Raw genomic sequence first — 13,817 nt, 5'->3', positions numbered from 1 at the left:
AAAAAAAAAACTAAAACTTTTGCAGTATAATTTCCCCTTAAAAGGTTAACACTTTGCTTCTCCGCCCCCACTTTCTTCATTTTTTATTCTTATTAAATATGTACAAAAAAACGCAAATGTGTAATGGCAATAAGTATATATATACATGCGTGTCTGTTATTTTTTTCTCCATTCTGACAAAAACCACGAATGGAAGGTTGGGAGGCGCCCCCCCTGAAAAGCAGAAACAACCCCCCCTTCAACGAGCCCTTTTGCAATTTTGCGCGACAACATATTAAAATATCACATGATAGAACTGAAAAATCAAAAAGTTGCAAAATTATATTTGGAAAGGTATCCCTCTTTCTAAGCGTCCCCTTTTTTGAAATTCGCCACTCCTCGTCGCTTCCGGACGGAAATAATCTCCTTAATGCATCTCACCTTTGAGATGCTCAAATTGGGGTCTTTTTACCACTATCACGGAAACGAAAGCGGATTAGCGGCAGATCGCGCAAAAGGGGTAATATCTCCCATATGTAGAAACAACCCGCAAAACGAGAAACGCGGAATCGATATAAGCAAACGTCGCTTCAGGTTCAATCGAACTTGAAGAGAATGACCCCAAGTTCAAGCGTATCTTGACTGCACACGTTTCCATAGAAAATTAAAAGCTAAACAAAGCTAGATAAAGTTAAAAGGAACAAACGGAAGGTGCCCCCTACACATTAAAATCATACACCACGCTGAAATTTCATTCGAAACGGAAAAGGGGACATGTAAACGCTTTCCTCCCTTTTTGCAACATTAAAACGTTCATAGGGAACATCAGCTATTTTGAATCTACATATGTGAATATACATTTTTTCCATCACGAAGAGGCACTCTTAAAATTGTCAACGACATGCGCGCTCACAACGAATGGTAGGGGAATTTATCGTACGCCCCAATTTGTTTGCCTACTTAAACGTACTGTTAATTATTCCTCAAATCGGGATGATGCGTAACGCAGACAAAAGAAGCATTATCCCAAATTGCACAAGGAGGGAACGTCCTTAATTTGCGAAAATTTTCTATACTCACAGATTTGGAAACAACACTTCTTTTTTTCCCCCATTTTTTCCCCCCATTTCGTATAGGTTATACGTTATCTACACTTTTGCAACGTTTAATAATATTTCCCTTGTTGGCTCCTCTCCTTACAGTTCGTTTTATTCATTTCAGTTTTTCTATGGGTACTGCTTCGTTTGCTTGGTTTGCTCTATTGGGTATTAAACCTCGCACAGGTTTAATTTGATTCTTTTTTTTTTTTTTCTCTTCATCGCCGCCGTCATCGCTATTATTTCCCCTCCCCCCGATTGATATCTCTTTTTATGTCCTTTTTCGAAAAGCGTAAAAAAAGATGCTGCATACAACATGAAAGGAAAAAATCGAACAGGCAAGGGAACAATCGGAAAGCATGTTCAGGGAAAAGAGTAAAAGCTTCACCCATTTTTATGTCGCTTCCCGCTGAGCATAAAGCAAAAGATGGAAGAAGTACGCAAGAGGGTGGAACGAGGAAAGGAAAAAATTAAACAAATTGGTAAAGAAATTCACCAATTTGATTTGACAAAGACTGTAGAAAATTTTTTTTTTAAAAATGGAAAAGAAAAGAAACTCAGTGACATGTTATTTTTGGTACAATACTCACTGAAATATAAAAACGTGTGTAAATGGCCGAATTATAATGATCTGTTTGTAATAAATTATAACATAAATGATCATTTCAAATCAATGATTCAAAAAAATGGGGGATTTGTTCACCACTATAAAAACATCACACCTGATGAAGGGACAGATAGCACCCCCACGATGAACCGAGGCGGGGAAACCACACTCAGGAGTAGCGATAAAAGCGACACAACGAATCACAACGCTGAAGAAAACGCTCCCCAGATTGCTGAGAAGCAAATAGACGCTAACTCGGAGAATGGCGTGGCGAGCAAGACTAACAAACCACGGAGTAGCGCAGACAGGGAAGACCAAATATACCCTGACGGAACGCGCTTAACAAAAGGGGAACTGCCACAGAACTTCCCTTCAGAGAAGTACTCCCCGAATAACTTCGCTTCAGATAACACCGTGCCAGAATCCTCCCCTTCGAAGGAATTCACCCCGCAGAGCGCTCCCCCTCCAAACAGCGCACACAGAAAAAAGGAAAACAAATTTGTGACCCACTTTAATGACGACATAAGTCCTTACGACAAAATAAAGTTGCAAATTTTTATGTACTTCGTGTTGAACAATTATAGAGTTAAAATTTTAGTTGATGCATTATCTGCCTTAAATCGCCCAATTAACGTTATATACATAAATTGCCCTAATAATAAAGAGCAGAAAAAGACATTTTTTCAAAAATTGGGAAGCTTCTTTACACCCCAGTACAAAGTCGGTGATGTTTTCGTGAATAATAAAAATAATTATTTACCGAAGAGCAAGGAAAATTGCTCATGCTCGGAATTGTCTCCCATTAGGTATAATAGTAATAACCCAACCACTGCTCCTTCCAAGGAAAAAAAATCAAATTACGTAGGTGGTTACAACCCTATAAATAACACCATTTGGCTTTGTTCAAATAATATTAACAATTATTATAAGCTCAAATATATACTAACACATGAACTTATACATGCCTTTGATTTTGCAAGGGCAAATATAGACATGTACAATTGCCACCATATTGCTTGTTCCGAAATAAGAGCCTATAATTTGAGTAATCAGTGCAGCTATTTTAACAGCAAATCTTTTTCCCCCGACCATGATGTATTTACTTATTTTAAAAGTCCCTCAATTAGGGCTACCCCCAAAAATAAATGCATATATAATAATGTGTATTCATCTCTGAACCAGTACAAGCCTTGCACTAACAACACCCATCAGTTTATAAATCATGTCTTCGAGAAATGCCTGCACGATTACTGGCCCTTCATGTGTTCGCCCGAACAGGACAGCAAGTATAAGCCTTCCAAAATTTTTAAGAAGGATTCCTAAACTCCACGCAGGGAAGTATATACCTTCACGTGTGCATATTCGGACGCGTATTATTCCACACATGTGCATCCCAACCCTGCCGCTTATGGTCATCACCTAGGCAAACGCAACCATTCATTATGCTGCCTCCCCGTGTGCACACCAGCATACACCCCCTCCAAACCGTTTGCTCCAATTTTTTTTCCGTGAATTCGTATGCATAATTACCAAAAATTATACTTAAAACTAATCGAAAGGAAAATTTTTTTTTTTTTCCTGTATTTGTGAAATTCCTCGTGTACTGTTTCGCCCTCGATTCATCTTAAAAGGTAGCAGTTGTAGGAGCAATGCCTACTGACATGACATCCCGCAACGTCCATCTCTGCCACGCATTCCTTACAAATTTGTGCTCCTGATCAGACAAACTTATCTTCCGACGCGAAGAATATTCATAATGGGTGCCATTCTTTGGGCATAAAAAAGGCGTTAAAATGATCCGATAATTTACAAAAAAAAAAAAAAGCCCCCCCCAAAAAAGGAATGCCTTCTACATTAATTCAGCAGGGGTGCACACAAAATGTGGTAAAATGCCACTATCATAACGTGTTCAAATATTAAACTGCTCACTGTGCCCATGCGAGGGCGTTGAAGCAAAAAATATACAGCTCGCAGGCGTTGATCCCAAATGAGATGGTAAATAAATGCGCACCTTTGGGGATATGCACACAACTGTGTACACAGCGTATGCGCGAAGAAGAGCAGTGCAGTGGCTAACCCCCCCTCTAACCCCCTATCTCCTTTGTTTGTGTTCTTTTTTTTTTCACTTGAACCATTTTAATTGCAACGCACATTCATATCAATGTTTTGCGCCTTTTCCTCCTTAGCTCTCCTTCTGCGTATAGTAATTTTCACTCTGCTTTGCTTTACTTTTAACAATTTCTGTGTTTTTTTCCGTCGAAGGTATTTCCTGCTCCATTGTCTTTTCCTCTTTCTCTTCCACCTTATCGCTCTCTAAATAATCAGTAATGTTATCCTCGACCTGTTCGTCTAGGATGCTGTCCTCGATAAGGGATAACTCTGCATCGATTTCGTTTTCGTCCAACTCTAGGGGTATATCATAGGAGGACGACAAAATTTCCCCAATTTCTTTTGCCTCTTCCATATAATCAAAAAGGTCGTCCTGCAATTTTTCTATTTTTCCAATGTTCACTTTTTTCATATTTTTTTTCATAATTTTGCTTGTGCTCTCCAGAGCCTTACATGTATCAATTGACATTTGCACATTATCATTTGCATATTTTATTTGGTCTATATTGAATTGAATTCCGAGTGTATTTTCTTTATTATTTTCATACGTTTTTTTTCTCTTAATGATGATCGCAGCTTTGTTTCTTAAATTGTTAATGGCATGTTGATTGACTGGCTTCTTTTTCTTTTCCTCTTCAATTTTTTGCTTAATTATGTTTAGCTCCTTATTATATTTGTCGATATTATCATCAATGCTTTTTACGCTCTTCTCCAGGTTTCCTACAAAGGGATGCGTGTGTGTGCGTACGCAGGGGCATGTTATTTTGCCGTACTCTTGCACGTGCAGTGTTGTGTCCATGCGCCGGACGTTCACATGATTAATAAAAAAAAGTGGAGGGGGGGACAAACATATGAACCCTTAAATGTAACACACCCTACATGGTGTTTTTTTTTCTTCTTGTTTGCACTCACAAAACGTTATTACCATATGCGTCGTCCAACGTGTGCTCCTTCTTAGGCTTGAAAAATCTGAGGGGGAAAAATAGTTAAGAGAAAGAGATAAACGAAGTGGGGCAAAATGGAACGAAATGGGGCGGCGTGCAACGAAATGAAATGCGGCCAGCCCACACGGGTACATCACAATGGGCATGTAATAGCATAAATATGCACACGACAAAGCATCCGTCGCGCCCCCTTCCTGTGTTGATGATTCCCCCTCGGCCTTACTTCATGTTCGCTTGTCTGTTTTGTAAAAATGCTTCAAAGGAGCGCGGTTTCTTATCCCGTTGACTGAAATGTATTTGTCCGCTCAGCTGAACAGGTTAGCAATTTGGCCTTCCCTAAATATTTGTGTTGTTGCAAAATTGTGCGTTTTCCACGTATGTCCCCCTGTGCTGCTAAAACACGTCGATGATCGGGCACGAGTATTTATTTACGTATATGTCCTGACGTGCGTTTATTTATTTTTTTTTTTTTTTTTTTTTTTCCAACGATTTTGCTTTTTACAATGCGATCATTTTTTATATTCCGTTCGTCCTAAAGTTATCTATTTTTTTTTTTTTTTTTCCGTCACGTACGATCAGCCCTTTTCCGTGGGTATAGTACAATCATACATGAAAAAAAAAAAATATGCTCATTTTGCTAAAAAGTTGTGACTACTTTTTCGCGTAGCATTCCCACCTCCAGAAAATGCTGATTTTGCTTCAGTAAAAATGTACGCAAAATTATGCTATTTATGGTGAAAGAAATTGCCATAAAATTATGTACAAAATTTTGGGTGAATAATCCAGTTGTAAAGACTGTGTGGAGAACCCTATCCCTCTCACAGCTTAACATTTTAAGATAATTTTTTTGTAGTTCCCCCTTCTTTTTTTTTTTTTTTTTGCTACGTATTACATAAAGAACTAACCGTGTGAGCTGCTAATCCAATCCATCTGCCATATTAACCAGAGTACATAAGCGAATCGATTATGACAAAAGCTTAACAGGTTGGGAAAAAATGGTTACTGCTATAAAGGGAGTTTTAGTGAAATGCGACGAGCCAACGATGCAAATAATTCTGCTCATGAATGAAGGCAAAAATTTTTTGATAGAAAAAATCAGTGACACAGTTTGCTTGTGTAAAGAAAATGTATACGACTTTTTGGAAAAAGAAGTGATAAGACAGTTGGAGTACACAGAAAGACACGAAACGGAAGAATAATGCGGAAATTATTTCATTTGGCGCATTGTCTTACCTTTTTTTTTTTTTTTTACATCCAAGGGGAATATATAATGCCAAAACGTACTCTGAAAAATGACCATTCGTTCAAAAAAACGTTGAACTTTTTCAGTTAAACGTTATGCGCCTTTTTCAAAAAATGCCATTTTGCTAAGAGCACAATGCGCAGTCGTGTGTGCACGTGTTTGTGTATGTAAATGAATATACATACGTGGAAAGCAACATAGTAACCTTTTTTTTATGCTCTTGTGTGATTTTCTCCTTTTTGCTAGTAATTAACTCTTAAAAACTGCAAAATTATCTGACAATGGAATAGGACATTGCATAAAGTGCGCAATTTGCACAAATGGGAAGAAATAGTACATACATATGAGCTTCAAACAAACGCACAGCTTCTTGAAGTAATGGTACATCCTGTTCGAATAAGAGCGCGCGGGGATGAACCAAATCAGTAAGTGTTGTTAATTCTGTAGCTTATGTCATCGATCAACCACATAAACGACTTTAGTAACCCCTTTCCCGAAAAAGCGCTGCACTCATTTATGCACCAGTGGCGATCGATGTTCATTTCGTTTAGCTTCAAAATCTGCGAGGCGAATTGTTCAAGGGGCGCATGAGCAAGTGTGCATCTATATGCACAGAAGTAGAGCACTCGAGAGGTGCTACGAACTATGCCTTAGACGAGTACGCCTCAAAAAGAAGAGATCACGGAGCTGCGCTTAACCGCGTATGCGCAAAAGCATGCACATATATCTTTGCGCGTGTGTGTTCGTTCGGTTCTCCCCCGCCAACTCACCAACGCACCAATACAACGGCAGAACTGCACAACTGCACAACTGCACAACTGCACAACTAAACAACTGCACAACTGCACAACTGCACAACTAAACAACTGCACAACTGCACAACTGCACTACGCAAATGCAGAACTACACAATACTTACCTCAACGATTTGCTCCACCTTTGAAGAGTTCTCTATGTCCACCTTGTTAGATAAAATCAGCAGGGAGCATCCGTACAGTCTCTCCTCTTTTAAAATTTGTTTCAACTCATATGAACATAACTGGATTCTAAACAAATCGGAACTATCGATGACATAAATAATGCCGTCTACATTCTCGTAATAATTTTTCCAAAAATGCCTAATACTTTTCTGCCCCCCTATGTCCCATATATTAATAAGGTGCTTATCAAACTGCAACGTCTCAATGGTAAATCCGAACGTGGGACTTACTTTATAAATGTCTTCCCCCAGTAACCTCTTCACGATTGTCGTTTTCCCCGCGTTGTCCAACCCTAGTATGATTATCCTTATGTTTTTTTGCTTTTCCTTTATTTTCTTGAGAATTTTCAGGAGCACCATTTTGGCGCGTTCCCAGGGGGGGGAAGGCTCCTTAAAATCGCGTAGGCGAATGGTTCAGTGTGCGTACATACATATATATAGATATATATATGTACATACTTATACACACCCCTGCGTGCAGCCTGCACATATATACGGACAGACTCACGTCCCCATTCACTCACTTCGGAAAACAGCTTGCAGTCGAAACCAGTGCAAGTAATGTCATCACCGTTTGTCTCCTTAATGTTTCTTTTGTGTGCATTTTTATGCCTCTCTTTTGTTTACTTGCCCGCTCGCGAAATGGCAAAGCGGTTAATGAGCTTCTATATTGATGATACGCTAAATATTTCATTAAAAAGGTTGTCCCTTTCCGTTTCCAAATAGGGACATTTTTAATCAGTCACGGTTTGAAGTGATACCAATAAAGTTATGCACGAAAAGCAATTTCGCGCTGTAGTACTCACAAGGACTCCAAAGGGAGAAATCCCCCAAAAGAATTCCTCAATTTTTACAAATTCCTCACTTTTTACAAATTCCTCACTTTTTACAAATTCCTCACTTTTTGCAAATTCCTCACTTTTTGCAAATTCCTCACTTTTTGCAAATTCCTCATTTTTTACAAATTGCCTTTCTCCACGCGCACACCATTCCGCTGTTACAATTTAACCGTCCTTAGGGGTGTAATAAAATTAAGTAAAAAATGCCCGATCACATCGAAGCGAGGTCAACTTTAAAAATTGCATAAAATTTAATGCCTTTTCCCCATTGGTATGCACGCAAAATGTCAATCATAACCTCACTGGTCAAAGTAGCTAGTATTATATTTGCCCTTTTTGCTAATTTAATTCAGTTTAATTGTAGCAAAAAAAAAAAATAAAATAAATAACGTCGCTGTTCGCTTTACAGTACAAACGCATTTGTTCATTCAAGAAGTAGGAAAAAGGGAAGGTAAAACTTACAGGCAATGGGAGAAATCCCATCGAACTGATATGAACACGTCATGGAAATGAAAAAAAAAAAAAAAGGTAAATTTTAAATTTCCAGCGAAATAGAAGTAGTATCTCAAAAAATGCAAAAAAAGAAAGTCCAACTGTGAAAATTAAAAACATAAAAGCGTGTTATTCAAAACCCCAATGTGTAGTGCCCCGCAACAAGCAGGCCCAAGACGTACACAATAACTCCTTTCGTTAACGGCAATTAAAAGATTTCCCCAAATTCTTCGAGAAAAGTTAAGTTTATTAAATTATTTATTTCATTTAAATCTGTTAAGAAGGAAGTAAAAAAAAAAAAAAAAAACGAAAAGATGCAAATTAATGTGAATTTTTTTTTTTTTTTTTTTACAGCTTCGAACTTAAAAATTTGTAGAAAGCGGATAACTTTCCGAAGTGTTTAACTATCGTAGCTACATAACTCCTTTTCTTCGTTTCCACGTTTCCCATTTACGATGTAGAACAGGAGTGCGCATGCACACCTGCTTGTACGCATATAGCCAGTATGGCAGTATGCCGCTTAACACGTCTCATGTGCAAGGAGGGGAAGTTCCCTCCCCCTTTTTCTTTATATTCTTTTGCTTACTTAAAGAGTTTCCTCCATTCTGCACGTACACTATATCGCTTAACGTATCATCTTTGTTCACCTAAAAATGAGGAGAAGGGGAGTACAACTCGCATGTGCAGGTAACGAACCATTGCACTAATGGGACACTCTCTCCTCAAACAAACGTAAATGGATAATGTGGCGCCTCCTTACCTTCCCTAAAACTTCGACATACTGATCTAACTTTCCTTCTCCTTGGTTTTCACTCAAAAAGCATTTTATTTCTTCATCTGAGGAGCATTCCGCGTTGGGGAAAAAATATCGGGTGTTGAAGCGCGGCGCCAGAGTGTACGCTCGCATATTTATACATAGACACGGAATGTACCTACGCACTGGGGTGCACATTTGCTAGCGCATCTACGAATGTACACATGTATACACATGCTTATGCACCCACAGTGCGATCACATCACGTTTGTAGGGCCCTCCCTTACTATCACACGTTTGCAGAGTCAGCTCCCCTCCTTCCTTCTTTAAAACCTTGCCCACTATTCGCACATTCTTGTTGTAAAATTTGTTCAGGTATTTTTTGTTGACTCTCCTAGCAGTTTGGAAAACAAAAAAAAAAAGGGGGGGCAGAGATAGACTCTCATAAATACGCACGTGCATGGCTGCATATATATGCATAGATACGTATGTGCCCAAGTGGGGAGATACAAATTTGTGTGGAGGGATAGGGTCGATCATCCCCCCATTGTCGATGTGCCCCCTGCTTACGGCGCTATGAACTGTTCCATTTTGGGGTTCACAGGAAAGGTGTGTTTCTTACGCTTGTTTGTAAAACTTTACGCGTATGTTTGCGCACAGGCATATAAGATATATCGCGGGATTTGCCCCCCTTGATGTGCCGCTCTTATGACAGGGTTGCCAAATTGTGCGTCCCTTCGACGTAGCAAAGTTCGCCTTTACGTTAAAATAAGCAGTGACCAATTGGGGAGTCATAAAAAGAGTGTACCCCTTCCCCCTACAGGTGAGCGCTGGGAAAATAAAAATTTTCTGGAAGAAAAAATTGCTTGTCGTAAAACACGTAATTTTTTTAGGGGGATTATCTGCTGGTGGAAGAAGCCGATGCGAAATTAGCAAAGTTTTATCGTATTAAAAAAAAAAAGGAAGAAAGGAATAGATTTATAAAAAGGGAAGTTTTTATTAACTGCAGTTGTGATGTGTACTAAACCACTTCAGCCACGTTAGCCTTTATTACATGCGCGGGCACATGGGAGCCGGCACGCTCATGTGCATACGCCTCACCTTCGACAAGTTTGCTTACATGGTGAAATTACATGCACTTTGAAAAGACAAATTTGTGAAAAGGGGGGGAGAAAAATGTTTGGCAAATTGCGCGGCGATGCGTAGAAAATGTAAGGCATAGGCGCACATATACACATATTCATATAACATGTATGCGTTTTTTTTTTTTTTTTTTCTTCTTTTGATGCACAAACGTACCGCTCAATTGAGCAGCCATTAGTTAAGTTCCAAAAGAGGAATGTTTTACACTTCTACAAAAAAAGTGAAAAAAAACGGCTACATCGGGGAATGACACATTGTTATGTACAAGGGAGTATACGTCCCTGCGAATGTATGGAATGCCCATGTATCGCATAGCCATATTGGTTCCCCCCATTTTGGAGGGTCAACTTTACGAAAACCATATGGTACGTATGCGATATAGAGGATGGGTTCAAAACAATGTGCGCCTTTTTTTTCGCAACTAAGTAAGAACACATGGAACGGTAAAAAGGTTGCCACTGACAGATGACCAATTAACCAACGCTTTGGAAGATGTTCCGTCGCAGAAGAGACTCAAATTAGAGGACTCCAAATTAGCACATCTGCCCCATGCGCACATATCACTTTTGGACATCGCGATACTTAAAAAAGGCCTCCCTATCAAATATCTTTTGCTCATCCGATAGGGTATAATTTCTTGAAATCTTTTGGCCCTTCTTATGATTAGGCGGTTTGGTGATCATGCCTAAGTTCTTCTTCCGCATGAGCAGTTTGTTTTTCTCCTTCTTATATTTGCTTTCCTGTTTCTGTGCATATCTCACCATGACGTCTACCTTTTTAACTGGGCTGGTAATTTCCGTGGAAATCTTCTTGCGGGTCATTTTTTTAAGCCACTTGTTATACTTGGAGTTAATATAATTCCAGCTGTTCTTCTTTTTATCGTAAACTGTGGAGTTGTTGCTTAACTTAAAATAGTCCGTTGCCAAATCGATCGGAACGTGAACAATATCATTGGTTCTTTTTTTACCAAATAATTTTAATTTTTTGGTTCCCTTGATAATACTGCTTCTGGTTTTTAAGCCAATGTAATGTTTCTTCACACCGGTGTTTTCTCTATTCGTGGGGGATGCCCCCTGGGGGGGGGATAGCTCACCGGTAGACCCACCACATATAGGTGAGTTCTTTTCCACACTGGTGCTGTCCCCTTGTGAAGCAGAACGAACGGTAGTATGCGGTTCCCCCTTTTGTACATTTTTGCCTTGTCCAGGTGTGCCCCAACTGGTTTGTATTTCTAAATTTTCTAGCTGCCTACTTCTATACATTTTGTACGAATCTGACTTTATTTTTTCGTATATTTGATGCGTGTCTTTATCCTTTATGTTAAATGTGTAACTGGAGAGGATGTCACCATTTTGAGTGCCCGATTTACTCCTCTTTAACCCACTTGCATAATCCTCAGGGGTATACGTATCTTCTTCTTCCAATAAAATGTTTTCCTTAACTTTGGAATAATCCTCACGTTTAAACTGATCGCTCCATGATTTGTTTTTGTTTCCTTCAAATAGATTATCCATTTTTACATTTTCGCAATGGAGATACTCATATTTGTTCTTCTTTTTTTCATCCGATAAAAGCAGACTGTCCAAAAGTAGCTCCTTTTCTAGTTCCATCGAGTCGATACTACTTAGCAAAGGCAGATTTGAATAATCATCAGTTTTGTTTTTATGCCCACCACTGTGGGGAACTTCCAAACCGTTTGTACAATATGATTCGTGATTATCTCCCATCGGTTGTTCGTCATCCCACGTCTGTTCCGATACCGTTTCGTTGCTCCTCACGTAGGTTTTCTTATTTTCTTTTGCGTCAATCTTTTTGTTGACTCCTCCATGAGACCTTCCCCATGGGGATAAATCTACACTAACATTCTTACTAGATTTATCGCCAATGGTCTCTCCCCAAAGGTGTTTCTTCTCCCTATCATCTTCCAATTGCTGTTCGGTTAACTCCAACCCTTTCTTGTATTTCCTTTGTTTATTTTGCATATAGGTGGTCCCCTTATTGTAATGATCCTGTGTGTTGTTCACGCACAACTGTTCTGTATCATTTATCTGCCTTAAGGATGGGTCCGCCAATTTCTCATTTTGGTGACCCAGTTTACCACATTTTTCAATCACCTCGTCAATAATGTTTAGGTCGTTCTCGTTAAACTCTTCACGGCACTGGCGTAGAAATTTTTCTTGCAGGGCGTTTATTATAAGCTTCATGTGGCAACTCATGTATTGATTAAAAGGTGTGTCTACGATCGGTTTGTCCAATTTTTTCCACCTATTTAATGCGTCCGAAATGGTGTCATCGCTGAGTAGTATGTCCTTTGACAGGGTCTCACCTACGTTGATCGTTTTGCTTTTGCTTTTATTTTTGCTTTTTGTGTTGCCCCCGTCTGGGGGGTTCCCCGTGGGGTGGTTAAACTGGCCCTCCACTGCGCCGCTAACACCGTTAACATCGCCAATGCCGCTAACGCCGTTAACATCGCCACTGCCGCTAACGCTGCTAATGGCGCCGCCCGACAGCTTCCTCAACCTCCTCTGTTCGATCAAGTCGTTGATCTTCATCACGATGTTATTTTTAACGATGGTTTTGTTTAGCTGGTATCTGGCAATTTCCCTCCGCAGCTCACTCAAGTTTTGTCTTTTCAGCGAACTGAGGGGAATAATTGGGGCCTCCAAATTTTTAAAGCACGCGATTTCCTCATTCGCGATTTGAATCTTTATGGCTAAGTCTTTCGTATTCAGTAAGTCACATTTGCTAAAGACTATCTGATATTTAATATTATATCGGTCGAAAAAATGGAGCAATTCTTTGTCACTTGTTTTTAGTCCAACTCTGCAATCAATGAGAACAAAAACTTTTTTTAAATTTTTTCTGTTTTTTAAATAAAATAAGGTAAATTCATTCCACTGTAGTCGTAATTCTTCCTTACTATGGGCAAATCCATATCCTGGCAAATCAACTAGACATAACAAGCAAGGCTTGGCAATTTTATAAAAATGTATTTGTTTTGTGCATCCTGGTAATTTACTCACCTTTGCTTTATTTGTTCTCCCACACAATTCGTTGATTAGTGTAGATTTTCCACAATTTGATCTACCTATAAATGCTATTTCTGGATATTTTGGTAATGGCAATTCACTCACTTGAATCGCTGTTTTGTATAATATCATTCTTGGCTTTAACTGGTCTAAAAATATGGGCGCAAAATTGGGTCGCTTTTCGTTCAGGTATTTCCTTTGTAACTTATTCAATGGTTTCCCCAACATTTTTTTTTTTAACTGTTCATATATTTTTACATCTATTTTTGTGTTCCTCTCCCTCTGTCTTCTGCTTATGCCGTTGGGGCTGCCCGCCTCTCCGTGCGTTCCGTTCCCATCGTTGCTCACACGGTTGCCCGCACTGTTGCTCGTACGATTTCCCACACTGTTGCTCACATTATTGCTCACCTGTTCCGCCCTCAGTTTGGTGCGTAGGCTGGCGTACCTTCGAAAAATCTGGCCTAGTAGCTGCATTTTCGCCTTACCAAGCGGGGTACCTGGTGTTGCGTTTGGTGCAGCGTTCGGCGCAGCGTTCGGCGGCCAGCTTCTCGGTATTCTCAGCGCTGGTTATGCTGGTCATCCATTGTTGCACAAGCACGTTGG

General features: G+C 39.5%; 6 protein-coding genes across 6 annotated transcripts; 2 read left to right on the top strand and 4 right to left on the bottom strand.

Moving 5' to 3' along the window:
* Nucleotides 1-1,503: 1,503 nt before the first annotated feature.
* On the top strand, nt 1,504-3,006 carry PCYB_127340 (hypothetical protein; the record flags this gene model as incomplete). Its single annotated transcript, XM_004224068.1, has 1 exon — nt 1,504-3,006. One exon carries the CDS (start codon nt 1,504-1,506, stop codon nt 3,004-3,006), a length of 1,503 nt encoding a protein of 500 aa, XP_004224116.1.
* Nucleotides 3,007-3,865: 859 nt separating this feature from the next.
* On the bottom strand, nt 3,866-4,964 carry PCYB_127330 (SNF7 family protein; the record flags this gene model as incomplete). Its single annotated transcript, XM_004224067.1, has 3 exons — nt 3,866-4,512; nt 4,718-4,761; nt 4,960-4,964. The coding sequence occupies 3 exons, from the start codon at nt 4,962-4,964 to the stop codon at nt 3,866-3,868; spliced, it is 696 nt and encodes a 231-aa protein (XP_004224115.1).
* A 718-nt stretch (nt 4,965-5,682) lies between these two features.
* Nucleotides 5,683-5,934, top strand: PCYB_127320 (REX1 DNA repair protein; the record flags this gene model as incomplete). Its single annotated transcript, XM_004224066.1, has 1 exon — nt 5,683-5,934. A coding segment is annotated over exon 1 (201 nt), but the record flags the coding sequence as incomplete, so codon positions are not given.
* Nucleotides 5,935-6,086: 152 nt separating this feature from the next.
* PCYB_127310 (ADP-ribosylation-like factor) lies at nt 6,087-7,317 on the bottom strand (the record flags this gene model as incomplete). The annotated part of the gene is made up of 2 exons (XM_004224065.1): nt 6,087-6,539; nt 6,898-7,317. 2 exons carry the CDS (start codon nt 7,315-7,317, stop codon nt 6,402-6,404), a joined length of 558 nt encoding a protein of 185 aa, XP_004224113.1. The 3' UTR covers nt 6,087-6,401.
* Nucleotides 7,318-8,282: 965 nt separating this feature from the next.
* On the bottom strand, nt 8,283-9,966 carry PCYB_127300 (hypothetical protein). Its single transcript, XM_004224064.1, has 5 exons — nt 9,613-9,966; nt 9,330-9,436; nt 9,049-9,125; nt 8,875-8,935; nt 8,283-8,561 (listed from the first exon to the last, which is right to left on the bottom strand). The coding sequence occupies exons 1-5, from the start codon at nt 9,630-9,632 to the stop codon at nt 8,497-8,499; spliced, it is 330 nt and encodes a 109-aa protein (XP_004224112.1). The 5' UTR covers nt 9,633-9,966; the 3' UTR covers nt 8,283-8,496.
* Nucleotides 9,967-10,745: 779 nt separating this feature from the next.
* PCYB_127290 (probable GTP-binding protein) lies at nt 10,746-13,442 on the bottom strand (the record flags this gene model as incomplete). The annotated part of the gene is made up of 2 exons (XM_004224063.1): nt 10,746-11,258; nt 11,376-13,442. The coding sequence occupies 2 exons, from the start codon at nt 13,440-13,442 to the stop codon at nt 10,746-10,748; spliced, it is 2,580 nt and encodes an 859-aa protein (XP_004224111.1).
* Nucleotides 13,443-13,817: the final 375 nt, after the last annotated feature.

This window comes from Plasmodium cynomolgi, chromosome 12 (genome assembly GCF_000321355.1).
Source record: "Plasmodium cynomolgi strain B DNA, chromosome 12, whole genome shotgun sequence".
NCBI classification, from domain to species: Eukaryota; Apicomplexa; class Aconoidasida; order Haemosporida; family Plasmodiidae; genus Plasmodium; species Plasmodium cynomolgi.
Note: the sequence above shows the minus strand (reverse complement) of the source record. Positions and strands in the feature narration are given on the sequence as shown.